Genomic DNA, 27,907 nt, shown 5'->3' with positions numbered 1-27,907 from the left:
TGAATTCATGCAACCAAGGCGGAGGGGAATAACATAGCTTACGTTTCAATGTCTCTCAGACACCTTCGTCAGAGCTTCTAACTGTTTTCTCACCGCAAAAGCGCCACCTACATCGGCTACATATAGCGGTGAGAAGCAGAACTCCAGTTAGAAGCTCTGACGAAGGTGTCTGAGAGACATCGAAACGTAAGCTATGTTTACTAAGTACCCACTGGTTGTGTAACAAGAATTCTCCTTCATCCTATATTCTACCAACCTGATGAAACTATTTTCGGATGCCCTACCTGTTGAGCTGCTGAGAGAGTGCTGTCTGGTCCACCCGTACTTTCTCCTGACGGACCACGGGGGATTCGTCCACGGGAGGCGGTGGGCGTGGCGGAGGGGCGGGGCTGTCCGGCTCCTCTTCGGGGAAGCCGTCCTGGAGGGTCAAACGAGGTCAAGGTCAGACTGTGCAAAATGTTGGTCCACATTTACAGGAATTATTTGACAATCTAGGAGCAGGTAATATTAAATCTTTTTTGCTACAATAAATTATCATAAGAAATTGATATCGTCAAAACTGCCCCAAAAGACCATTTACGGGACCAATAAAATCTGGTGTATGTGAACAGGTGGTTGCTAAAGACAAAACTTCTAAATGCTTGTGTTAATATAAAAAAAACATGTATCTTAGGAACCACCAAAAAGGATCACATTGGTCCGGTGGTCCTTATTTAGAGGTCAGAGGTCAATAAATCAAACTCTGGATTTATGAATGCATTAAGAAATTCACCCAACATCAGCCAACTGAATATAAAGGGGCTGCTATAAACAGCTCCCTGTCCACGAGAGATCGTGTACATATTGCTCAATGAATGCAGTGGAAAATGAAACACATTTTATCAGTCAGTGTACCCACTATGAAACCGAAAGAAACACATCATTTCAAACAGTTGTCACTATTTCACCAAGCTTTTACCACCTAAGTGATTACCAAAAGACTATATTTCTACTAAAAGCACAAAATCCCACCATCATACAGAACGTGGGACAGTTCATTAACCACTGCCTTCAAAGAAGAAGTCAAACCCGACAATAGTATCCATAGTATCACGTAGTTGATTAGACATTAGTTTCATGTATTACTCTATTTAATTCTCTTAGTTCTTGAGACTGTATATGCAATTAGCCCTTGGGCATGACTTTGCAAATAAACATACTATAGAAAAAAAATTAAGCAAAGACATCAAAAAGATCAAGCCACTTATGAAAAATGATACAATTCTCATTGGATGCAAACTTACATTAGTCTCCAAATCCTTGGCCAGGCTGGCAAAAGCTGCAATTGGCAAAAACAGAATTCAACATCAACATAGAAAGTTACAGTGTACATGTAATATAGTGACTACTGCAAACAAAATCAAATTGATAGCCAAAATATTAGCAAGCAAATGCAGAATTTTTCTCTCCTTTCAAAAGAAGTTGTGTTAAAAAAAAACTGACCGTTCTTTTCAGCCCCTTCTCTACGGATGTACAGCGAGATGATGCCAGTCTTGGCGGAGTCGCGGATCGCCGCCACGACCGTGTTGTGGTTAAATTGGGAAACGTCCTCCTCGTTAATCGCGAGAATCTCATCCCCGACCTGCAGCTGACTTCTGGATGCTGATCCACCTGTAGGAAAACATACAGCCGCATGTTACGTTTCTTCCTCATCTCTTGTGAGACTTGGCTTTTCTTCCATTAGGGTCTTTTCTGCGTCATCTATCTGCAGACATAACATACCAGGGTTCAGGGTTATAGCCAGCACCCGTCCTTCAGTCCTTTGACGGAATTTTGTAGCTGGGGACGGAAAATAATTTTGCCCTTTCCGTCCTCAGTGACGGACAAAAAAGATATTTACCACAACAGATGCCATTGAACGGCTTAGTCTACCAGCAAAATTTACACCTCAAAATGCAGGAAATAGCTTTTGAGAGGGTCTAGATTTTAAAATTTTCGAGGGGAGCATGCTCCAGGACCCCCCCAACGAACTTGGCAAGGCGCTCGTTAGGATTCAAAATCGAGGGGACAGAAATTATTTCAGGCTGGCTACAACCCTGTTACATACTATAAAACTTGAAAAGGTCTTTCAAAGTGACCTTTCTGCCTTTAAATCATGACAACAGGACTATGCATGTCCGTTGTTTTACTCCTCTCAATCTACTTCTCCTCTCCTCCTACTGTTCGTGGGCTCAACTGTTGCTGATGCCACACAGGTCACGTGACATAAGCTTAACTGAGCATTCTAATTTGAGAAGGATCTGAAGACTGACCAAAAGCTTGTTTGTAAGTGTTTTACTATGTGTACGGATAATACATTTGAAATGTTTATAATATTTCTAGGTTAACAAAAAATGGACCAAGTCATACCTGGTACAACTGAGCTGATGAGTACAGGTGCCTTGTCGTCCTTTCCTCCTGACACAGCAAACCCGAAGCCTTTCTCGTCTGACGACTTGGACAGGTTAATGTTAGTCACCATGTACCCATCCTGTAAAACATATCAGACATTATTTTCCAACACAATAAGGATGAGATGGTAAGTGTGCAGTTCTCATATCAGTTACTAGGTGGCGTTGTAGTTAGTAGTGGACACCTGTAAAATAGAAACATAATACAAATTTTTGGGAGGCAACAAAATCCAGTTTTCAGAAATTTGAACCTAATTTGAACTCCTTTAGATGCATCATAATATTTTGGTAATGAAGTGAGGATTGTTTTGAAAAGGCTGGAACCAAAAAGGCAATTTAAGTGTCCAAATTCCATGTTTTGTGCCCTATTTGCACTTCGTGGAAACACCTCATTTTTCTGCTTTAACAGTGGGTATTTGCTCTTCTTCTTGTATCTTCCTCTTCTTTGAGGTGTATTCAAATTTCATTATTTAAAATGTGACAATTTATGCAGACAGAGTGAGAGAAGATTTCATTTCTTTAAGGTACAAAGCTGGATTTTGTTGTCCCCAATACGTTAGATCTGAAGCCTGATTCCCCTCGGTTAGTATCGCACCTTATACTCCCACCGCACCGGCCGATTGGCTACCTCTTCCATTTTCTGTTTGGCTGTCATCCTGGAAAGTGGTGACTGGGACCGCCTGATTGGCTGAACAGGGGAACTGTCTCTGGCCCTGATTGGCTGAGCAGGAGGACTGTCTCTGGCCCTGATTGGCTGAGCAGCAGGACTGTCTCTAGCCCTGATTGGCTGAGCAGGAGGACTGTCCCTTGCCCAGATTGGCTGCGAACGTTCGAATTTCCGGGGAACTTGAGGCGGTTCCTTTTCCTTAGGCTCCTCCTGTTCCATCCTCTGCCACATGGACCGGATGTTGCTGACGGACTCGGAATTCTCTTTATTTCCCTCAGGCGAGTAACTAGATGGTTTAGGTGGCGGAGGTCGTGGCAATGATGGTTCGGGTCGCTGCCATGACTGGTCTGACCGTTGCCGGGTGGGTTCCGGCCGTTGCCATGACTGCGTGGGTTGTTGTCGAGGTGGTTCCGATCGTTGCCATGACGGCTTGGCGGGCGACGCCTTTGGGACGCTGTCTTCTCTTGGTGGAGCAAAAGGGCCCTGAAGAACATTAGAATAGGTTCAGAATAGCCATTACAAGAAAGGTATCTTCTAATTAATACATGCAAACAGCAACAATGTGAGGAACTAAAACTGCAATTTTGCAAATGCTGCTCCTACATGTCGAACTACATATCATAGAGTTAAAATTATTGCTACTGTGGGGGCACCCTCACCACGAGATAGCTTTAAACTATTCTAGACTTGCTAGATGTGCTAAAGGTAGGTGTGATGGTTCGTACAGAGCAATATTACCACTACATATTTCCTACCCTATTGATGCTATCATCTCTTGGTGGTGGGGAAGGTCTCTGTGAAACATAGTCAAACATATAAGTTTATATCACATCTTTTGGAACCGGCTTTTCACCAAGTACTATAGGGGCATCATCAAAAGATACCGGTAGCTTTAAACAATGCTTGCTTGATGTGCAAAGGTGAGGACTATGACAGAGTAATACTAGTATGACCAGCTGCTTCCATGCGGTGTGCCTGCGAAGCTGGTGTGTCACACCAAAGGACCGTTACACCGTCTATACAGATACATTGTTATGATGATGAATTTTAACTTAAATACTTTTGTAGCGTTGAAATATATGTGACACCATCACCATTGTCCAGAATGTGAAAACTATTAGTAAACCTTTCTTCCCAGACACTAAACAGTACTTATTTCCTACCCTATTAATGCTATCATCTCTTGGGGGTGGGGATGGTCTCTGTGAAACATAATCAGACATAGGTTTATATCACATCTTCTGGAACCGGCTTTTCAGCAAGTATTATAGGGGCATCGAGCTTTAAAGAATATTAATGTTTGCTTGATGTGCAAAGGTGAGGATTGTGACAGAGTAATACTAGTATAACCAGCTGCTTCCACACCGCGTGCCTGCATAGTTGATGTGTTACACCAAAGGACCGTTACACCGGCTATACAGATACAGAGATATGATGATGTATTGTTAAACTATAATATTGTAGATGATATTAAAATCAGTAATGTTGAAATAGATGTGACACCATCACCATTGTCCAGAGTGTGGAAACTAAACCTTTCTCCCTAAGACACTTAACAGTACATATTTCCTACCCTTTTGATGCTATCATTTCTTGGGGGTGGGGGTGGTCTCTGTGAAACATAGTCATACATAAGTTTGTATCACATCTTCTGTTTAGACAATTAGACCATAAAACCACACAGCCAGTGTACTAGTAAGTAGCAGTAGTACATGTAGTAGTATCGATTATTTTATTATATTGCTGCTGGGTTTCCTCACATGAATTGGCAGGAGTCAGATATAGTCCTATAAGAACTTGGGATTTTTGTACATTGTTATGTATACTACAACCTTATAGCTGAAAAATCAATGTACAATGTAATTAGCATACAACCAAAACAGAGCTTGCTCCTACCTGTTTGTTATTTGGTACGTTCCTACTGGGCTTTTCGTCGTCGCTCCACGGATCCTCTCTGCGGACGTTCCGGGGCTGAGGTTGTGGACGCCATGACCTCGCTGGCGGCTCGCTGTCGTTACCGTTAAAGACGTTATCATCGTTTTCTTCCGCCCTCTCGCGCTCGTCCAGAGCATCTGCATACTGATCCGACAACTCCTGCTCACGCTTTTTTCTGGGCAGAAAACGGAAAAATACTGTTATTTCATTTATGTTCTTTGAGGTACTGAATTTGACAACAGAATTGGAAGGTTTTCGCAGTTGGCATATTGAGACAAATATGTACAGTAACACTACATCACAAATGCATACTCATGGTGTCAATGCATGCAAAAACTGTCAAAATAAAACCACATCAAACATGTAAAGATTCACAGTAATGGGTCACAACTTTTTGAAGTGGATGAATTGATGATAGCAACGAAATAAGTCCTACCTGAGCAGCTCAATTGCAACGTCTCCAATGTCAGGGCCTCCTCTGCAAGTAGACAACAACAAAGGTCAGTCACAAATACAAACAAAAACATCAACAGTTATTGTACAACAACTGCAACAAAATTGTAAAGGTTCAATATCAACATTCAACAGCAAACTGAGGACATTCTTGGGATAGTCGTGCAAGTCTTACAAAACTTAGCTGTCTTGTTACGAAAAGACTGTCTTAAACGCTCATAGGTTGTTGGTTCTGTCGCAGCCTGCTTGGAATTGAAAATTCTACAACAGCAAAAATGTACGTCGACCTACGACAAATGTGACTGCAATGTAACAATCTACACTTACTTTTCGTCCACAATTTCCTGGAAAGTTTTGCTCTTGCGTTTTATGGGTTCCTCATCCGCCTCCTTGTCCTTTTCCCATTCCTCCTTCTTGGCCCAGAGGTCAGCTGAGGACTTGCTCTTCCTCCGTAACTTCCATGTGTCCAGGGTCTGGGTGGTAACAAGATGGTATTTAGGGTTTGATTTGATTTATTCGGCTGTAAAGAGAGAAATACAGCCAGGGCTACCCAACTACCGATCTAGGGCTAGCCCAGGTAATAGCCTTCGGCTAGTTGGGTAGCCCTGGGGTTAGTCTAATCTAAATTAGGTTAATCTAAAGGTTATGGGTTTAAATCTCCTGCAGGCCCAAAAACAGTGAAAGTTAATGCCCTATGGACTGCAGTAACACCTTGATTCAGGTGAAAATGGGCTTCAAGCCTCAGTAGAGGATGTCCTCTCAGATAGGATGTAATTCAAATCTGGTCAGGAGGTCCTGTGTTTGAGGATAGCCCCACGTCAAGTACATGTATGTTACGGAGTAAAATGCGCTTATCGAAAAAGAGTAGGAGTCATTCCCTGTGTGAGTGCATCAAACTTTACAGTCCAGACTTATGCAGCTTGTACCTGCTGTACAAAACTGTTGTGCTGCACACAAAGGCAGTCACTGCATGGTTACGCAAAACAAACAGGCAAACCTACCGATCGCCAGAGATCAGAGTCTTCACTGAGCTTTGTTTTCTCCTTCTTGTAGTCCTCGTACGTAAGAGACTTCTCATCTTCTTCTTCCTCTACACCCCCGCTTGATGACTTCCGACGACCCTGAACGAATCAAACGAAGAAAAAAACACAGAAAATGGAAATATTTTTAAATCAGTTGAATCGTAGAGAGGCAATGTTGAAATTGAAAAAAATCTCAGAAAGATGAAATGGGAGGAAATAATCGGAATCAGTACGTTGCCCACACGACCCTCATCCACTCTGTTCTGCTGCTGCAGAACATGAAGTTAGGGAAAGGGAAATTAAAATGATTGATGCACCACATACATAAAGGACGAGACATACCTGATTATGGCACAGACATGGATGATTATTGTACACTAAACTATCTTTAGTCCCTGTCACCCATTCAGGACCTAGCCATGATTTTGCCCCCTAACCCCAGCTAACCTAACATAGGTCAGCACGGGGTTGGTTAGCCAGGAATTCAAATCCAATCTGTTTGCATCCGAGCAGAACATGACTTTCTCATTTGATTTAAAATTTGCAGAATTTATTTGATAGTGAAGATGACTGTCAACATCTAGTGGGTGACTCTGCTGACCAACTCCAACCACAGATGACCTCCCAACCATGGTCTGGAGGAGGTGCATGGGGAGGCCATGGTTGGCTATGTGTGACAGGGGCTTTTCTCACTTCCTTTATAAAGCCTGAAGATATTAAAAAAAAACACCCTTATCCTCACCATTGGGTACGTCTTATTCAACTCAGGGTTGCTCTTGCTCAGGAAGCCCCCCTTGGGCGGGAGGAACATGTGGCTCTCGCTGATCCGCTTCTTGAGCGGGCGTGGAAGGTACCCGGCAGCTCGCCGGCTCATCATGTCGTCCGCCATCCTCGCACGCGGGTCTTGCTGGTCGTCCGAGTCCAAACTGCCGCTGAGCTGCCCGCGATCGAACGACGAACTGGAATCCTGGCTGATGGTACTGTCTATGGAGTCCTGTGAGGAGCAAACTTCTGTGTGAGACAACCGTGCAACTCACTGCAACTTCTGTGTGAGACCAGACCTAACAGGATCAGGGCTCGAAATACCATTTTTAAAATTTGTCTGGTGCAGGTAATTTTCAATGTTACCTGCACCGGTGCAGGTATGCAGAAAACAGTAGTATTTCAAGCCCTGAGAACTGAGGTTATTACAGCAAGTAAAAACTTCTATACGAGCGATCGCTGTTATTGTTTACATCCTGGGTATTCAACAGCTGGTGGCTACCAGGACGTCAGTAGATTGGATTGCTAATTGATATTTAGATTAGCAGATCAAATTACAGTAACTGACAAGTATCCAAAATCAATATTTTGCCAAACACCTGCTTTGTGCCTACCACTGCATCACCGTAACAGATTTGCGATTGCTTGTATCAAACTAAGGAAATGTGGGGTCAATACTGGCAATTTCTGCAGAAGACAAAACCGAAGTGCATATTTGCCAACATGGAATTAACTTCAAAGTTCAATTTCATGAAGAAAAAATTTTTTGGAAAGGTTGTTACCTTTTCAGTTTGTGATGGTAACATTTCCCATCCATGACTACATCTTTTTTGTTTTTGCTGGGGGGGGTTTCTCTTTTCTCTCTCACTTTCATACAATCATGTAGGTGACTGTAATTTTACCTGTGGTCTGTGTTTGTAGCTGTAGACATTCTCATGAGTGTTGCCAGAAGGGGGGCCGCCGTAGATGTCCTGTAAAGAGAGGAAATATTTCTCAAACACTAAAAAAAACAAGAATATGTACATCTTCAAGTAGTGTGTCCCGAATTCATGTCATTGGCTTCAGACAATCATGTATGCCACTCTGCCATCAGCAAGGGTTATTGGCCCATAAAATAGAACATAAGTCTTAAAGCAGTCTGTCCCAAATTGAGGTCATTGACTTCAGGAAAACATGTCCGTGCCGTCTGCAAGGGGTATCAACCTTTGAAGCTGCAGTACTCGAAAAAGCTGCTAGAGGGCCTGAAGTTGCCAGATTTCTTCTTGACATTAATACTGACTGACCCACAAAAATTCATTTCCAATCTATTGATAGGAACTTGAGTTACAGGTGTGAACAACACAAAAACATTACCTCCAGTCGAAGCTGAAACTCCTTCCAGAAGATAAGAAACCTTAACTGCCCAATCTTGGCAAAATGGGATTACTAAGACAAAGTTTCAGATCAAAAAGGGGGGAAACCAGTACTTGCCAAGAGGAGTCAGATCAGTAGTGGTGCTATTTGGAGTAAAGTCCAATAAGATACAAGAAACAATAAATACAAACATTTAGAACATGGCCACTACCCTCAGCCAATCAGAGCCCTTAAATTACTGTGTTTATAGCCCCTTAGTGCAGTAAAGTGTGGTACTATGAAAAATGTGTGGTACTCATTTGCATGAAATAGAACCACACATTTTTCATAGTACCATACTTTATCAAGGCTATAGCCATAAACATTTAGGTGGGGAATTTCTTCCAGGTTACCGCGTGGGTACAGTAAATTCTTTTGTCTTCTTTATCGCGGAGAACCATCACAACTGCACTCCTGACCTTGTCGCCATGGAGGAACGACCTCAGTGCACTAACAGGGCAATAAAGCAATGGCGCCTTGCTTATCAGCTATTGGCTAAACTGTAACAATGCGGGTCTAGCTGAGGAGCAAACATAACACCAATAGGCCAAGCCAGCTACAGCATATGCAGTGACCTAAAAGTGACCAAAAATGGTGGGCCAAATACTTCCACAAATAAACATCATATACATCAAATGAACACTTTGGCCCATAAAATCAGCTATAGGCTAAACCGTAACAATGCGGGTCTAGCTGAGGGGCAAACAGTACGTCAATAGGCCAAGCCAGGTACAGCGCATACAGTGACCTAAAACTGACCAAAAATGGTGGGCCAAATACTTCCACAAATAAACATCATATACATCAAATGAACACTTTGGCCCATAAAATCAGCTATAGGCTAAACTGTAACAATGCCGCTCTAGCTGAGGAGCAAACAGTACGCCAATAGGCCAAGCCAGGTACAGCGCATGCAGTGACCTAAAACTGACCAAAAATGCCACTGCCAAATACCCGATGTACAAACATTCGAACACATGAATGTGCTGTGAAAGTTGCCAAACTAGGTGGAATGAACACTTGAATCATTTGCCTTTTAACTTTTGTCAGCCCTGTGTATATAATTCATAAAAGATGGTGGTGTTTACAATTTAGCGACCAAAAATGGTGTGCCAAATACCAGCACAAATAAACATCATATACATCAAATGGACACTTGACTGTGCTGTGACACTTGCCAAACTAGGTGGAACGAACACCTGAATCATTTGCCTTTTAACTTTTGTCAGCCCTTTGTATATAATTCATAAAGGATGGTGGTGTTTACAATTTAGTGACCAAAAATGGTGCGACGAATACCAGCACAAATAAACATCATAAACATCAAATGAACACTTGAATGTGCTGTGACACTTGCCAAACTAGGTGGAACGAACACCTGAATCATTTGCCTTTAACTTTTGTCAGCCCTGTGTATATAAAAGATGGCGGCGGTGTTTACAATGTATTCAGTAATGAGGTCAAGAGGGCGATTCATAGGTCTCAATCACGCGTCATAAACCTGGAAGAAAGAATATTGTACAGCACTGTAAATTTGTTTATTTTCATGGGATTTTATATTATGCGTGATTATTAGGAGTGGAAAGGAGGTTTTCACTGTAACTCTGCAGTCAAAACAATACAGTCTGTAGCACCGAAATAAATTTTCATATATTCATGATTTTGTGGTTAGAGACGCACCGCAAAAAATTTAAGCGGTCCTGAACATTTCAAGATTTATAGTGCCGCAGAAACAGGGTCACTGTACAGTACTATAATAATTGTGCTACTACTTGTGCACAATATTACAGTTGTAACTGAATTCCTGGTAAACCCAGTATTAAGGTACAACCAAATAATGGATACTACTACTAACCACTGCTACAGGTCTGGCTCAGCTTTTACGATGTACCATAAATTGCAAAACATTTGTGACGGTTTTATGTTCGTAGGGGGGTTGCCATGACCTCTCACCCCAACCTATCACCCCATGAACAATGTTCTGTCTTCAACTGCATTCTACTGTGACCTCAAACTGCAAAAAGGCCGACCACACCTTTAACAGATGCCCGCAACCTTAAATCAAGTAAACTTAAGAGTAGAAAATTTGGGGCCAACAAGAGCTTTTAAGTTGTAAGTTACAAACAACATGAAAATGCACTCAACAACTGAAACACTCCACCGCTCAACACAGAGTTTTTTCTCTCAAATTCCGCAATCAGTTGACCAATACCCCCCACCCTCCCCAGCCACTGTTCTTTACAACATCCCCAAGGTCAGGTTAGGTTAAGGTCAGGTCTCCACATGGTTCCATTATTAACAAAGAATGCTTCCCTGGGAATGTCATGACCTTCTATTAGTCACAATAGACTATTATAATTACAATGTACCACCAACAGACAAGTTGCCAGGCAAGAATTTAAGAAAGTTCTATCTCAACAGCACGGACATCTAGAACAGCTAGAAATTTTTGGGTAGCCCTAAAAAAATGATATATGATCTATCAACTTTTCTAATTCAGCCTGTGACTTGGTCAGGGTAGATTCTAAAACTCAATAAGTTTCTTTCATGTAAGGTGTGGTCAGTTCACTCACCTTTAGTTTCAGGGTTCCATAGAAGGAATCTATGATCCATACAGGATAAAAAATGGTAGCGCCCAACAACTGGTAGCACTACATGTTATTGGAAATTTTCCCAGCCATTTTGACAAAAGAAATCTAGCTATATACAGCATGAGTATAACAGACTGTACTACTACTATAGTACTAATCTCCAAGCAGATTCTTCCGGTGGCATAAAACAGTAACATAAGCTGGGGAAGGACTTCAGCCGGCAGAGGGGTATAATTGGCCACCGCGGAATCTGCCACAGAACGGAACGGGTCAAAGGCAGCGGGAGGGGCGATCTTTTCAGAAACGTGTTTCTGCTCCTCCTAGTATCCACTTACCTCCAACGTGCAAAATGGCTAAATTTGGCCGGGATTATCGTTTTACAACCCTTCCGAGCCAGTATCTGGGACAAACGCGGCGATCCGCGCCAGTTCACAGCGGGGGCTTCCCCCCGAGATTGCTGGAGCAGACCACATCACAGCGCACGAAGACAACGTATCGACATATGAAATTATTAGTTGTACACAAATAATACTATATTTACTAGTTGCTACTTGTATATATCTCGCAATAAAAGCTGTGTTTTAACTAAACACTTCCTGTGTCATTTTTTCTTGTCTGCAACTTCGAATCTTTACCGATCAAATACGCTTGGATTCGGTTCAAGGACCCACGCTCGTCACTTTTGACGCCAGAAATCGGCGTGTAAAAATGTAGACAGAACTTGAAATTTTGGAAAGATATCCACATAATCAGCACGTGTATTTGCAGTGAAGCCGATTTGAATCATTTTTAACGGCGACCGGCGACGATCTCAGACTACAAACAAACGGGCGCCATAGCTTCGTGAAATGTTGGGGAAATCGACGTCAGCGCCCCCCTCCCCACTGCACTTGCGTCCTGTCGCATCGTGCTCAGTCGGACGTTTTGCTGTTGTTTTCCTTCAGTACGTAGTCAGTTATTGACACCAAAGAAACAAAAAAAATCCCTAAATGTCACAGAAAACACAATGAACTCTTGCAGCCGACCCGAGACGGGATCCCTGGCCCCGCACGCCCGGAGTAATTAGCACCTTCTTCCTAACGCAGTTTGATTGCCTGATAATTGCCTTTGACCCATTCCGTTCTGTGGCAGATTCCGCGGTGGCCAATTTTACCCCTCTGCCGGCTGAAGTCCTTCCCCAGCTTATGTTACTGTTTTATGCCACCGGAGGAATCTGCTTGGAGATTACTATAGTACTACTGTGTTAGTCTATACAGACTATGACTGGGCAAAGGAACAAATGACAACATAGACTACTGTAACAGTACTCATGAATTACTTACTTCCTTAGGCCTACTGCCCATCCTTGGCACAGACTATACCTGACAACAGACTATACCTGACAACAGACTATATACCTGAAGTAAAAAATGCTGGGGTGTGTCCATCTTACGGACTTAGTCAAGGCAGAAGCTAAGCAAACACGATTCTCACCACAGCCAGGCTGGAATGTCCTCCTCACATCCAGGTGAAACATAAACATCAGGCAGGTAAGACAACAACAAACGTCTAAAAATATACCCTGTAGTCAGAGTGGTACATGATGATTATCATACAGTCAAACCTGTACTCTGCATAAGGCACTCCTCAGGTCAATATGAATACTGTAATTCACTTTGTCTTCTTGGTACCAAACTTTCACAGTCTGAGAAAATCTAACTTGTTCTCAGAACTAAATGTTCACAGTGCAGCAGGTGCACATACATTTTGTAGAAGAAAGTCAGCGAATTATTTGTTGTCGGAAATGATAAGTTCACATCACAGTCGCCACCGTGAAAACCACGAACATAAAAGTACACTGAAAAAAAATCAGGAATTACAGTACTTTTTGGTGGTCCCTCAGATAACATAACATCATGTCCATTGTGGCCACCTGTTCACACATAGACCCAATTTTATTGGTCTCCTGTGTGGTCTTCCTGGTCAGTTTTGTTTTGATTGTACACAGAGGCGCAGAGAAATTGCATTTAGCTTTCAGAAAACCAAATTCTACTTTCTGAAATGTTTGTACATGCACAGCTAGGTGCTTGAGGCCTGATTGACAGAAATGTATAGGAAGTCACTGAACCCCACCCCCACCCACACCCACTGACGTGTTTACAACCAATGTAGAACAGGAAGACGAAAACCACAAACTACAGGACTCTCCTTATGCAAAGAAATACTTGTAAAAAAAACAGGTGTCAGCCCAGTGACCAATTTCTAAGGAGATTTGGAGTAGATACATAGCAAGTCTATCAACACCTGACCCATTTTGGTTTACTTTACCATAGATTATACAACAAAAGTCTGGGGAGACAACAGGCTGTAGTTTAAGTCTATAAGACTTAGTCTAGAACAAATTTTGCTGATGTTCTTATGTAGAGGCTTTCCTTTCTCCATGCCTTGTTGACAAATTTCTAAGTGGATTTTGAGCAAAATACCTAGACTGGGATCTATTGACATTTCACCTTTTTCAGTTTACAGTACCTTTACACTACAAATGTCTTGGGGGTCCAAAGACTGTTGTTTAAGTCTAGAACAAATTTTGCTGATCACTTCTTCAAGGAATTCCTTTTCTTCCTACCTTGTTGACAAATTTCTAAGGAGATTTCGAGCATGATAACCTCTGGGATCTATTGACATTTCACCATTTTCAGTTTACTGTACCATCACACGACAAAAGTCCTGGGAGACAACAGACTGTAGTTTAAGTCTTGAACAAATCTTGCTGATGCTCTTTAAGGTTCCCTTTTCTTCCTGACACACCTGATGACACCTACCTGATCCAACAGGTAAATACCTGACTCAGATGATAAATGATGTTCGGGAACAAAAACAAACATACCACATAGAGAATTCACTGACAGTTGGAGACAAAGTACGGATCAAAGCTTTCGTAACATGTTCTTTTGCTATACATGAATCCAAGAGCAATATCAAAGTAAAATATATTATGTACAGTAAGAATTACTATCATAAAAAACCCTACACTTTCGACCATGCAAAGTTTGAAAATGAAATACAAGCCCTGATTTCTTTTGCCTCAGCATTTTTGTGTCAGGGGTTCTGCATTATACAGACAACCCCCCTCCCCCAGACAACAGCACATTGTTCCAGTGTGACACAAGTTCACCCTAGTTGTGAGGACGGTTCCAACTGTTTAGAAAAACACCCCAGGCACATCTGAACGCCTTTTGCCAGCAAATTCGGCAGAACCGGCCTGACCTAGATAGAGGAGACTCGAACATACATGTACGTCTGTTTGTCACAAACAGCCCTGTTCAAAACAAACAACGCCACTCCAAACATTCCAACAGATAGTCCCAACAAACTTATTACATGTAGTAACTCCAGCTAGCCAGGTGTCTTAGCACCGACATCCCAGTCAATGACCTTACTGAAGTCTGAAACATTTCAAGGTCAAACCGTAAAGCCGGGCCGTAAGCTAAGGTCGAGTCATGTCCGAGTTTTTGTGTCCTGACACGTACTGATGAAAAATCACCTGGCTAATGAGGGAAGTTAGAGGCACAAACGCTACGCTTGGCTTCACCCAAATTATGGGGACATCATCTAGTCAGTACACATACCTTCATTTTCCCCTCCTCTTTTGCCGTAACCTTACGGGAACTGATTCTTAACCCTCCTGTGGCCGGAGTGGGTTAACCTGCGAATGCCGAGCCGGCAGAATTTACAGCAACACGGGGCCACAAAGGAGCGTGTTGTGGGGGAAGGTCAGCCGGGGCAGAGGGTTCACACGGCCCGACGTTACTTTTACCTCTGCAATTATCACACCATTATGGCAGTCCCCTGGGAGCAATCGCTATAAACACCACCACACACACCACCAAGCTCACCTGACATGAACTCGAGCCCGTCGGTGACGCTAGGCGCTGTCAGGGCGTAAAAGTTATGTCCTGGTAATGGGAGGGGGGGTCAGAACGCTAGTGTGTATGTCCCACCCCCATGCATGTTTGCTTGTCAATACTGCATACCTTTCCTCAGGTATGCAGCCATGAATGGCCGCCAGGTGTAGGGGAGAACAAAGAGGTTCACCTCTCCTTAACTCAGGCCGAGACGCCCGTCTCGAGTTACCCAACACCGCCCGACCCAAGGAGACTTGAGAATCTATAAATCAGGAGAAAAATCTGACAGGATTTCTTTCGAAAACTTCACCTTCAACCTGAAACAGTGAGTTATTTTCCCTGCCAGTGTGATCCTACACCCCCGCAGAGCGTGGCGAATGGTTTCTCCTGAACAAAGCCCAGGCCACACCTAAGTCAAGAAGGCAAGAGTGCAAATAAGGGGACGTTGCCTATGTAGGGGCTGCACTTACCACTTCCTGGTGGGATCTCATCCCTTTAGGATCCCATCCCTGGATCCTGCTATCCAGATCTTGACACACCTGCATTTTGGGTGGGATCGTGAGATCCAGGAATCACAGAGCCACCTTGACACACAACACACCTGTTGGCTTGTGTCCCCGCACAGTGCAGGAAAGTGGACTGTTCCGCCAACAGACAAAGAATTTAGCAACACAATAGGGCAGCGTGTAATGCCTGAATAATTCAGGATCTCTTACAAACCGCCAGACCGGTCCGACGGCCGGGGTAGCACAACAGACAAGGACGTCCGCCTGCCTTCCACAAAAAACAAAAACACAACAGACAAGAACATCAGCCTCCACACAAAGGGCACAGGATTACACAGACAACAAGGGAAACGCACACACAAAAACAATAGACAAGGAGGGCCCAAATACACAGAAACAACAGACACACACAAGCCACGCAAGACGGAACAAAGACTACAGGCTGCCATTATATAGAGGTTTGGGGTCAATTACAAAAGAGTGGATTTTTATAGCCTAAGTCATAACTTATGGCCACATTTCTTTTCTAGCCATGTCAGATTGAGTAGGCAATGTATTATAGAAGTTTTCCTTATGCTAAAACCTTTTTAAATGTTACCAAGAGCTGGCAATCTATTCCTTTTTTTGGACTAAAAATGTCAAATTTCACAAAGTTCTTGGTGGCGGTAATGGCTTGACCTGAGGGATGTTTGCAAATTTGTGTGCCCTTGGAGAGGTGAGCCATAATCATACGTTTCGGCTCCAACTTAGCAGAAAACGTGCAGCACAATTTACATACCTCAGTTGGCGAAACCCCAAGGCTTGTTTCTCACGATATTTTCTTTAAAATTGAAACTACAATTCCTGCATCACACAGAATCTAATGTCAAGAGAGAAGAAAACTTGACTCCATTCACTGGTTATGTGACATTCTTGTCAAACGTTAAGTGGTCGACGTCCGAGTTACTGTCATGAACAATTTAACGTGAACAAAAATGGACTTGGGCTGTTCAACAGAGCGGCTGGTAAAGTAAATATGGCCAGTGTTTTGTTATCAAACAGGGGAACTTGTAACATTGTGGATAACATTGTCTGTAAATGTTTGTATTTGGGCTGAGGGGACAAGCCGGCTAGCTCAATGTGTAGTGACAATTTCTATGAGTAGAGCAACTGCACTTGAATCTTAGACCATAATATTAGCTCAGATAAGGTCAAGAAAATGGGCATAGTGTAAAAATTCAATGTTGAAATGTTTACAGTAGTTCTATTGTAACAGTTTTTGTAAGTTTTTCCTTTTTTGTAACACTACAGTATGTATACAACTTTGTTTCAACTACGAACTTTAAACAGTCACATACTTTTAGACTGCTTTGCATCCTACTGCAAAAATAAATGAATTTTACAGTATCAAATAATTCTATTGTCATATTCATAAAGAAGACAACCTTGACATGTCACATAGGAATATATAAAGGTATTTAATATGTATGATGATACATTGATGATGATGCAACAGACTTTGATTTTGTACTTAGTTCATCATCAATTGTAATGGACTGATCCTGACTGTCTATCACAATTTAGCAGTTCAGCCAATGATAGCATGGCATGCGATTATATATATATATAGTAGGTTCATCCAATGCAATGAGAGAGAGAGAGAGAGCAGTTATATGTCTATCAAATAGGTGCATTCCTATGTTAACAGTTCTTATTTTGCATTCATTTATAAATTGGTTTAACATGAATGACTACATGTGTTTTGTATTTTATATGTACGTAGTTTAAGCATGTTCCAGATGTCAATTTCTCTCCTCCGTTATGATTTTAACACCTTCGATTTTAAACACTGTGAGTTAGTGACTTATTCAGATCATGTCTCCATGTACATGAAATCTGCTACGCTAATAAGATTCTTTGATTTTAACAGAGGTGGGCGGTGCTATGGGATTATTTTATGATCATTGCATATTGTGATGAAGCCATAATTCCAATGTAGTAAATTTTTCTTTATTGTTTAATGCCTAATGACTTACATAAAAATGTAAAAAAACAAACTGAAAGCGCAGTCAGGTAACCTTCACACGGGAAAAAAATGACATAGCAGCATAACAACAATACCATGTTTACTTCTTTTTTTCAACCTTTAATTAGCCTTGATTTACATACAAAGTATTCCCTTCGGCCTGAGCCGTTTTTCAAGGGTTCAAGGAGTTGTGTGGTTTACTGGTTTCATCCTTGGCTTAATGTGAATACATGCTGTTTCTGCAGTGACTTCTCCACTGCATGACTATAGAATTGTTTCAATAATTCAACTTTCAAAAATGCTTAATTAATATAACGTTGCCTCTTAGCTTACTGTGAAATCACAGTAAGTTGATTTTCTTTGAATAAAGAATAAAGTCTCTGAAAAAATAAATAAATCTACGGTATCAAATCTTGAAATTTTTCCCACACAAAAATGTCCTTCAGGCAAAGATTTACATCCAGTCAGACATGATCAAGTCAACCTGAAGCCTTACAATTACAAACTTTAAAAATTGCTTAAGATTCTCTCTTCACTTATCATGAAATCACAGTAATTTATTCCAAGCAAAAATAAAGGATCCTACAGTATCCAATCTTGAAACTTTTCCCACACAAAAATGTCCTTCAGGCAAAGATTTACATCTAGTCAGACATGATCAAGTCAACCTGAAGCCTTTCAATTGCAAACTTTAAAAAAAATTCCCTCTCCGCTTATTGTGAAATCACAGTAAATCCCTGCAAAAAGAAATCAATGTACAGTATCTAATCTTGAAACTTTTCCCACACAAGAAAGGCCTTCAGGCAAAGATTTACATCTAGTCAGACATGGTCAGGTCACACTGAAGCCTGAGGTTACACGCTACCTTATTGAGACATGAGACAAGACAGTGCACACTTGTACCGAGACATGGGCCAACACATTACACATCTGCAATAGACATGAACCAACTGTAATGTCAGTCACATTCACATTTTGAATGCCAAGACATGAACCAAGACGTTGCAGGTCTGCACTTTAAAAGAACAATTGAGCTAAGATACAAAGACTTTATCCTCTATTCAAGGTCAGGCCAAAACTGGTAGCATCAGAATTCAGGTACCATATTCCATGTTCGTTCATTTTTATCATGAAAAATCCTTTTAAGAAAAATATTGTACAGTAGAAAACTGCAGTTTATTGTTAAATAATACGTTTTAGGCATTGATTGAGCCATCCTTGCAGAACAATAGACTGTAAATCTTAAAATCTCATCTTTATCTTCTCGGCCTTCATAGCAAAATCATGACACCACGAATAAGCAAATGATAGTACTACTAACTACTGTATAATAACAGTTCTCCAAAATCATTTCAATCACAAGCTTGAAACGCTGCCAAACCCTCCCTTCCCCTCCAACCACAAAATTACATCCCTGCAATTCCATTAATGAATTTACAGTAACTATCATGATAATAGCTGGAACCCCCTGCAACCTTGGATGTAAGGAAGGACTAAATAATTCAGTAAGAACCGTGTCAATGAAAGAATTCAATCACTATCTATTACGTACTGTGGAAACAATGCAGAGTTTTCTAGTGCTGTCTTGCATGCATGTGAACAAAACAGCTACAAATACAATCTGTCTGAAAATTCTGTCCATTGTCGTAATTATTAAGTGTCACTGCTACAAATGAAATGACAAAACCTATCCTAGGGCCGTTGAACTAATTTCCTGTTCCCCACCTGCCTAATATATGGAAAAGGCATTTTGGACTCAAATTCAACCTAGTATACTTTTTGTCAATGTCAATCTGCAATTACACCTGATTTCCCCAACATTTCCTGTCGACTTCATATATTCCAATGTTAACTACTGCGGACAAACAAGTAAACACACAAACAGACATGCTGGAAACAAAACCTTGTTACACGAAGATAGAAATCTGCCTGTAACCTGAAATGTTCTGGTGGATACCACACATGTCATGGGTACCCCCTGCTCAGTGGTGTGTGTAACATGGTTTTATCCTGTCTAAGCTTCGCCCTTCTGTGTTGGTAATTAAATTAGGCCAAAGTCTTACCACAGAATACAAGCCATGGGGTAAACAACCTGTTTAGTCTTTAAAAGGGGGCCACACAGGCTGGAAACTGGGCAAAACTCACAACAGCATTCTTTTGAAATGAACACTTCTAATTTGGGTGACTAGGTTTTGTTTGAGACATTGTATGTAACGCTAGTTCACCTATATCTGGGGGGTAACTTATATCCGTTGTACCTAAAAACAGGATATTTAGGGAAATAATATAAATGGGCGGTGGTTTCAATTGTTTTTTTTTAATATAATGCAGTTTGAGACCACCGTCAGTCGACTTGATATCCCAAAATACCCTGGTGTTAAATACAACGGATAAAGGTTACCCCATGAATAAAGGTGAACTTGTGTTACAGTGTACCAGCTTCACAGGTTGCATCCTGTTAAGCCCAAGCTTGTCTCAAGTTTCTGACTTTTATACTTGAGCTACCATGTTTTGTAAACTATGTCAAGTATGTATTCGAAACGTTTGCAGCCTCTACCAGAAAAAATTAATGGCACCAGTATGAAGAATTCACTGACTGAGGCATTGCCTACAGACGATTTTTTGAACCGGCTGCAGAAGATAAAAGAGGGTTGTGTACCGACTGAAAGAAAACTATGTTCAATCAATTTACCAAACTGATGAAACTAATAAATACGAGTGGTTGTCAGAACTTCTGTGATGCCCCAATGGTTAAACAGTTAGACTAAAGGAGTGACAAGAGAAAGAGAGACAGAACTAATAAACAAACAAACAAACAAACAAACATCAGACTCACCATGGTGGAGGAGGGTGACTGGATGCTGACGTTGCGGAACATGTCACGGTTCAGGTACGGCCCGGGAAACGATGGGAACTCCTCACTGGTCTTGCCGAGCCAGTAGAGAGTGATGGCAACCTGTACGCATCAACATGATTAATGTCATTAAAAAAAAGACAATAATGGCCAAAACATTTATAATCTTTTTTATGTGTTCTTGTGGGTTATGACAAGGGCTAAAAATATATTCTCGACCTCTGTCAGTATTGCAAAACAAGCAATTCACTAACATTACTCTACGAAAAGCTTAACCAAGAGAATTGCTATCCAAAGCATTCTTAGTTTTCACATCTTGTTCTGAAGTAGTTGGGTATAAAACACAGTCTTACTTTTATAATAAAATTCTGTTTTTCTTAGATTTAGTTTGGTTTGATTTTTGGATGTAATTGGAGTTGTCACAGGAGAATTTGGGAAAACTTTGATACATAACATACCATATTCTGTAATAAACCATAATATACTATGGTATAATAGTATACATGATCCTTAGAGTGCAATAAAATGCCCCTCCACGCACACAGCCATCAGAAGTTCCACTCACATTTTTGAGCCTGTTCCTTTCCTCTTCTGGGTCTCGCCTGTTGAGGGTGGAGAAAAGTTAGATTCATGTCCTGTATATTTCATAAAACACACTAGAAAAATGTACTAGTCATTGTACTCATCCACAATTTCTCCAGTCATTGTCCAACTATTGAAAGTAATGCACAGCCCACATATTGATTTGCTTTTGTTGGATATAATCAGTATTTTTAATCATTCTTCAAATATTACGCTACCTTGTTTTCTTAAAAAAAAATGTCCAAACCACAACAAAGTACCCCCCTCCCTCCTCCCAGCTGTTCAGTTTACAACAACAGTGAATGACAGGGACTGAGTGTGACCTCACTCTGACACTGGGATCCACACACTGACAAAATTCTGTAAATACTCATTGGCTTTGAACTATTTGAACAATTGAAGTTCAAAAACGACTGTTGTTCGTCAAGCAGATGAGAAATGCTTCGAAATGATTAGGAAACAGCCAATTCCAAAGCTGGCGCCTACATCTTCAAAACAACATGTACAACAACAACAGCAGCAACAGTTTACTATAGCTAAGACTAGTCCTACCCCCCTCCCAACAGTAAATATGAGATCATGACAAGTGAGTGACACTCCTCTGCCGTCATGACGACCATTGATAGACAGGTCACACCCAAAGTCACCCGCTGCCAGGGCCCGATGTTACTACGGTAACTGGGTCGTACAGAAATAACCCAGGAGGGTTATCCAGCATTACCAACCAACGCCTACATGGGAAGAAGTCAGGATGAAGCTATATACATTGTTCATTGCTTTACATCCAAAGCCAGCATGTTTACAAGCTTTTATGCAGCAATGGGGCCTCCAGAGGAAGGGACACACACTGACTAGAGGACACACACCACACAACATCACTGCAATAAAGACATATAAACCAATCGGTTACCCAGCTCCGCTAACCCAAGCATACATGCTGGCGTATGGATGAATCTGTTTTCCAGGTCCTACACTACGCCCGGCATGGCTGCTATATAGCCTAAAACCCGCAGACTTTGGGCGCAGTCATGTCCCTACACTGGGATACAGGGCACAGCACATGGCAGGCCTGTGCACATGGTCAGAATACCCAGGCAACTGGAGCAGGCATTCCTAGGATGGCTGCCGCCAAAACCAGAGAGGGGAGGAATGTGGCCGTCATCGTGTCTCCTCTAGGAGGGATCGACTTGCCAGATTGGACCAATCACTAGCATGAAAGAACAACAGACAACAAACAAACAAACATAACAACAAATGACAACCAATAAAAATAATTGAAATAAACAACAAAAGCAGAGAGAGGTGGAATGTGGCCTTCATCGTGTCTCTTCTAGGAGGGTTCAACTTGCTGGATTGGACCAACCACTATCCTGACAGAACAACTCACAACAACCAACCAAACAAACACAACAACAAATAACCTTATATTTAATATAATGATTCAACAAAAGCAGAGAGGGGAGGAATGTGGCAGTCATTGTGTCTCCTCTAGGAGGGATCGCCTTGCCGGGTTGGATCAACCACTAGCCTGACAGAACAACTCACTAGAAACAGACAAACACAACAACAAATAACCTTATATTTAACCAACCAACCACTATCCTGACAGAACAATTCATGACAAACAAACAAACTAACAAACACACCCCAACAAACAACAAAACTTTCCAAAAGCAGAGAGGAAAGGAATGTTGCCGTTATCGTGTCTCCTCTAGGAGGGATCGACTTGCTGGGTTGGACTAACCACTTGTCTTACAGAACAACTCACAACAAACAAACAAACAAACACAACAACAAATGACCTTTACATTCAAATAGATAATTCAAATGAACAATAAAAGCAGAGAGGGGAGGAATGTGGCCGTCATCGTGTCTCCTCTAGGAGGGATCCACTTGCAGGGATGGACTGACTACTAGCCTGACAGAACTAGTCACAACAAACAAACAAAAATAACAACAACCAACAACCCTTCATATTGTGAGAAGTTCAAAAAAAGGAATAAAAAACAAAGCAGAGAGGGGAGGAATGTTACCGTCATCGTGTCTCCTCTAGGAGTAGGAGGGATCGACTTGCTGGTTTGGACCAATCACTACCCTGCTGACAGAATAACTCACAACAAACAAATAAACAAACAAACACAACAACAACAACCCTTTATATTGGTAATTGTGATGAATAAAGAAATAAACAACATAAGCAGATGGGGAGGATTGCTTCTGCTATAGGGTAGGATCGACTTCCTGGGTTGAACTTGAATCAACCACAAACAACAATAAACAAACAAACAAACAAACTCACAGCAAATGAATAAAAGCAGAGAGGGGAGTAATGTGGTCATCCGATGGTGATTGACTTCCTGGGCTGAACAAAAAACAATAGCCAAGGCAGCAGAGAACATGACAAACAAACAAAAAAATAATAAACAGCAACAAAAGCAGAGGGGGAAAGAATGTGAAAGAGCGACCAACATACAAGTGCATTATGTAAGGTCGAGCTCTGAAGAGATCAACATCTCATCCCAAACCAGCGGCTAATTCAACAGTTCCACACAAAAGCTGTAATCCTGGCGTTGTCAGCTCAACACACAGGGTGTTATCCTCATGTTTGGATAACAGACTCCACACAAACTTTGACCTTACAGCAGGATCTCTTTGTTAAGAGCTAAACTATGTATGAGGGGAGATCAGGAAAGACTTATGTTTGCTTTAGCAAGGGTATACTTATATCCAGAGTACTGATCTCCAAGCAAAGGTTGCGAGGTCACATCCTTTTTTTCAAATCTATATAGCTGCCTGTTCCTGACAGAAATCCACAGCATGAGTATCATTAAATCTAAACCCTTAAACCCCAAAGAAAATCAATAGTTGTAATCTGAACCTTGTATATACAATAAAAGCTGTTTAATTGCACTCCCCATTTGCCAGCACAGTGACATATTGTGCAATTATCCTGAAGGTGCAACAAATTGTCATTCAGCTGGACCGCATCACTACGGCACTTTGGGATTCCGTGCAATAACAGAAGTGTTCAGTTATCTGTTGTGCAATTAATTAACTTCCACTGTATACAGTTGACTAGTATCTTACCATGTAAATACTACACTGTGATCTAACCGCAGTACCCTTCCCCCCTAAAAAAATATTACATTATAACTGTTTTCTCACCGTTCCTTGGTGGTCAGGTCAGTGAGGTCGCAGGGTTCGAAGAGCTGGTTCCTGGTCATGCCCACGTCCAGACATGCCCGCAGGAACAGGTTCAAGTTGTCCTGTTATTACGGAAATGACAGCAACAATTAGAAACAGGGAATCTTTCAACCTACTGTAAATGCAGAAACTTTCGCGGTGGTTTTATATATGCAAGTTTTCGCAATGGCCGCTGAACCGTGAACTTAAAACCACCGCGAATATTCATAATACAGTATGCGACTACAGCACAGTACTGTAAATAAGTTTGCGGGACGGCACTACCGCGAATTTAAAACCACCACGAATACTCCATTTTCCCGCTGCTGCGAAATTAAATCCCTACGAAATTAAATGCATTTACAGCACAGGAAGTTACTGCTGGGCGATACAGGCCTGCAGGTCAACGAACTCTGCTCTGTCATGTTAGACAGGACCCTGTAAATGTGGCAGTCATGGTATCACTCATCTGAGGATGAACTGAACTGAACTGACAAAATCATTCTTGGTTCATCAAGATTCGATATACAAACCTTTGCAGTTCTGCAGAGGGACACTAGGGGGAACAAAATCTAACCCTTCCTTGGGCTGAAACCCACCCAATGTATCCAAAATTTAAAAAATTCAAGTGTGACATTTAACTTGAAGCGATTGTGACTCAGAACTCAGAAACAAGCAATCGAAAATCGCATGCCTTTATGTGGTATTTTTTCGGGAATTTCTTGTTTTCTTCATTGTATTGTGAAATTTTTGCTATTTAATTTTCCTGCCAGCCTGCTGGACCAAGTTTGGACCCAGGCCAAACAAACAGACCCAAAACAAACAAACTTCGTACTGCCTAACCCATTACCAATACAAATCTGGTTCTAAACTTCTACCTAAGCAGGCTAAATGTTTAAGAGAAGAGCCAAAGTCCAGTAGTCCACTAGTCGTGTTAGATACATGCTTTGTCTCATCACTGTTTACTGTGTCTGTGTGTTTACTTGTTTACTGTTTACCTGCCATCTACTTGTTAGTGTAAACTACATTCTCGCCAGTTTGTTGTGAGGAGGTAGTAAGATGTTGATAAGTGTTTGCAGTTGGTGTAAGATTCTGGTACTTGTTAACTCAAGACTTACCAGTCTAGCGTAAGGTGTCGGTAAGTTGTTAATCTTCTTGATGGAACCAGGCTGAATCTTCTGCATCAGTCTGACAGGGGTTAAACAAGGTCAACTCAGGTCAAACAAGGACAAGGACAAGGCAGACTACATTACCATCACATGGTGCACATTATCAGCAAATACCAATAGAGTTAAGAGGTCAAGATTAATCTAAATTCTGTCTACAATTACTAAAATTTGACATAAATCTACTATCCAAAAGTACATCATTTGATTAGCAATACGGTAAATTGATTAATTTTTGTGAGGTTTTAATTTCAAGGTAGAAGGAGAAAGGGGGTATTTTTGCTTGTGTTTTGAGATTGCCATTGAAACTGCACTGTAATACAGTACTAGTAATACAATGGAAACATATACAAGTACTGATTTTGAGCTGGTAAGTCTGTGACACCCACCCACCAACCCGGCTGTAAACATTTCCAGCTTGGAGTATCTAAGGTACCCCCAGAATTTTAACAGTCTGGGACAGCAAGTTTCCTGGTGACACTCAAGAGAATACTAAAAAAATAGCCTTGTTTTTATGTGAAGCAGCTTTTAATAAAAAGACACAAGATAGAGGCACTTCGGTGCACCACTATCATCCCATAGCAACATTCTATTGTTGTCTATCATAAGTTACTGAATGCACACTACACAAACAACTGTTATCTCCCCCTTTAACAGTGTGTGTAACATCACACTAAAAGTAAATGTGACAGGGGTTCAAAGTATGCCGTCTGTTGTGATATTAGGTTGATATTTTACCAGTATCTGGTGGCAGATAACAAACACTGATAAAGCCATACTGATTTGATTATATGGATGACATCTTCTGGGCACCTCAAAACTGATGGGAGCATGAAAAAAAAAATTTGGCCAAAGGAAAATTGGCTTGATTATGACATGAGTGGCCAGGAAAGCATACAATGTACACACAGAAGATGGTATACCAATCTTATTCTATATTTCTGCTCTTTCACATCTTCTTTGCCTTTTGAAGACTTTGCTCTGGCAGGTGTAGAATTTCCTAGAAACACTTTTTTGAACAGATGGCAAAATATTACAAAACTAAAACTTTAAAAGGGCATTCTTTTCTGTTTTCCAATATCTTTTGGTAATTTCTATTTGCTCATTTTGCAGCTTGTTTGTACAATTTACAGTCTGGTCACAAACTTTATTTTGTTAGAAACAGATCATAAATTGGTGCAAGCAGATGTCAGCCATAAAATCAAGTCAGTGTGTCTAATGATGTAAAATCAAGAAACATAAAACAAATGACTGTACTTACTTGCACAGCAATGTGCCATCCTCCAGAGCTGTACGGAAGTCTTTGTTCCCAAACTGTTTTCCTGTGACAGCCTGGAGTGGATACAAGTTTTGAATATACTAATTACTACATTTGTATTATCATTTCAGTCATTAGATAAGACATACAAATAAACCTTTGTACTAATGTAAGGTCTTGTGTAACATACTGTATTAGCTACAACAGACAATGCTAACTAATCACTTGAAGTGCTAACTAATCACTTGAAGTCTGTTTCAATGATTTGTTTTGTCTAATATGTCTAACCTGAGTACCATCCTCCGTAGTGACCACTGGCTCAATACTTTTGCTTGCTAACCTAGCGAAAATATTGAGCCAGCGGTCACTACAAAGGATGGTATTCAGGCTACCCTTCCCGTCTTAGTGCAATATACTCGTTTTGCTTTTCAAATGCTAAGAATGCCCCAGATCTTAACACCTGCTTGTAGATTATTTCAGACCTACCTCTATCCAGCAGCGGCACTCCTGCAGTTCCCTGACCAGCTGGGGGTCCAGTATTTCTAGAGGGGGGTCCAGACTGTCCAGCTCCCCCCCTGCGTCCTCCCCGGTGGGGCGCATCATGGTGGTTACTGGGGGACAGGGGGTAGGATGGGTCAATATGTTATTGCAAGGCTCGAAATACTTTTTTCAGCATACCTGAACTGGTAAAGGTAACATTGAAAATCACCTGCACCAGACAAATTGTACCTGCATCACTCTGAATTTAGGAAGTATGGATCATATTAAAATTGGTCAGGAACCACTGTTATTTTTCTTTTGTACTTTGTATATGTGATAACACTAACAGTCCTTGCAGCTAGGAACAATCCAAGTACACGTACATCATAAGACATTTATGCATAAAACCCAGTACACAGACCAGTGCAGGTTAGGTGCAGGTAGACATCAGAAATACCTGCACAGCTCCAATTTTACCTGCACTAACCTGCATATGCATGTGGTATTTTGAACCCTGTACTGGCAGAAAAATCTTATACATAGTATGTAACATACTTCATGTCATCATGGAAGGTTAAAAAAATTATTGTTATTACAGTAGATTCATTTCATTTTCCAATGACCTGTGAAAAACAACAATTAACTGTTGAAACAATATTCAATGCAATCGATAGTAGCAACACAACACAAGTGCCTGTTCTTGAAAGTCTTGAATATGCAACATAAAAATGCTGCATA

At 41.3% G+C, this 27,907-nt stretch overlaps 1 protein-coding gene across 17 annotated transcripts in view; it reads right to left on the bottom strand.

The window, feature by feature from the left end:
• The window catches only part of LOC118419103 (LIM and calponin homology domains-containing protein 1-like), a 43,187-nt gene that overhangs the window by 13,629 nt on the left and 1,651 nt on the right, over positions 1 to 27,907 (bottom strand). For 5 of the 17 annotated variants that reach the window (XM_035825391.1, XM_035825388.1, XM_035825400.1 and 2 more), the window contains exons 2-22: positions 27,176 to 27,300; positions 26,693 to 26,763; positions 25,384 to 25,453; positions 24,248 to 24,348; positions 21,066 to 21,102; positions 20,483 to 20,602; positions 8,171 to 8,239; positions 7,249 to 7,500; positions 6,740 to 6,775; positions 6,486 to 6,605; positions 5,812 to 5,957; positions 5,468 to 5,509; positions 4,993 to 5,206; positions 4,670 to 4,708; positions 4,260 to 4,298; positions 3,852 to 3,890; positions 3,025 to 3,579; positions 2,389 to 2,509; positions 1,483 to 1,650; positions 1,284 to 1,318; positions 285 to 418 (exon numbers count right to left, since the gene is read on the bottom strand). In XM_035825391.1, coding sequence (XP_035681284.1) covers positions 285 to 418; positions 1,284 to 1,318; positions 1,483 to 1,650; positions 2,389 to 2,509; positions 3,025 to 3,579; positions 3,852 to 3,890; positions 4,260 to 4,298; positions 4,670 to 4,708; positions 4,993 to 5,206; positions 5,468 to 5,509; positions 5,812 to 5,957; positions 6,486 to 6,605; positions 6,740 to 6,775; positions 7,249 to 7,500; positions 8,171 to 8,239; positions 20,483 to 20,602; positions 21,066 to 21,102; positions 24,248 to 24,348; positions 25,384 to 25,453; positions 26,693 to 26,763; positions 27,176 to 27,292 — 2,525 coding nt within the window. In that variant the 5' untranslated portion in view covers positions 27,293 to 27,300. Of the gene's footprint in view, positions 1 to 284; positions 419 to 1,283; positions 1,319 to 1,482; positions 1,651 to 2,388; positions 2,510 to 3,024; positions 3,580 to 3,851; positions 3,891 to 4,259; positions 4,299 to 4,669; positions 4,709 to 4,992; positions 5,207 to 5,467; positions 5,510 to 5,811; positions 5,958 to 6,485; positions 6,606 to 6,739; positions 6,776 to 7,248; positions 7,501 to 8,170; positions 8,240 to 14,859; positions 15,107 to 15,126; positions 15,294 to 15,605; positions 15,906 to 20,482; positions 20,603 to 21,065; positions 21,103 to 21,992; positions 22,034 to 24,247; positions 24,349 to 25,383; positions 25,454 to 26,692; positions 26,764 to 27,175; positions 27,301 to 27,907 lie in introns of those variants that run through there. The other 12 variants (XM_035825392.1, XM_035825395.1, XM_035825394.1 and 9 more) reach the window with 12 other exon arrangements.

The sequence above is a fragment of the Branchiostoma floridae genome, chromosome 7, assembly GCF_000003815.2.
Source record: "Branchiostoma floridae strain S238N-H82 chromosome 7, Bfl_VNyyK, whole genome shotgun sequence".
NCBI classification, from domain to species: Eukaryota; Metazoa; Chordata; class Leptocardii; order Amphioxiformes; family Branchiostomatidae; genus Branchiostoma; species Branchiostoma floridae.
The sequence above is the reverse complement of the archived record's forward strand: the minus strand, read 5'-3'. Positions and strand labels throughout refer to the sequence as shown.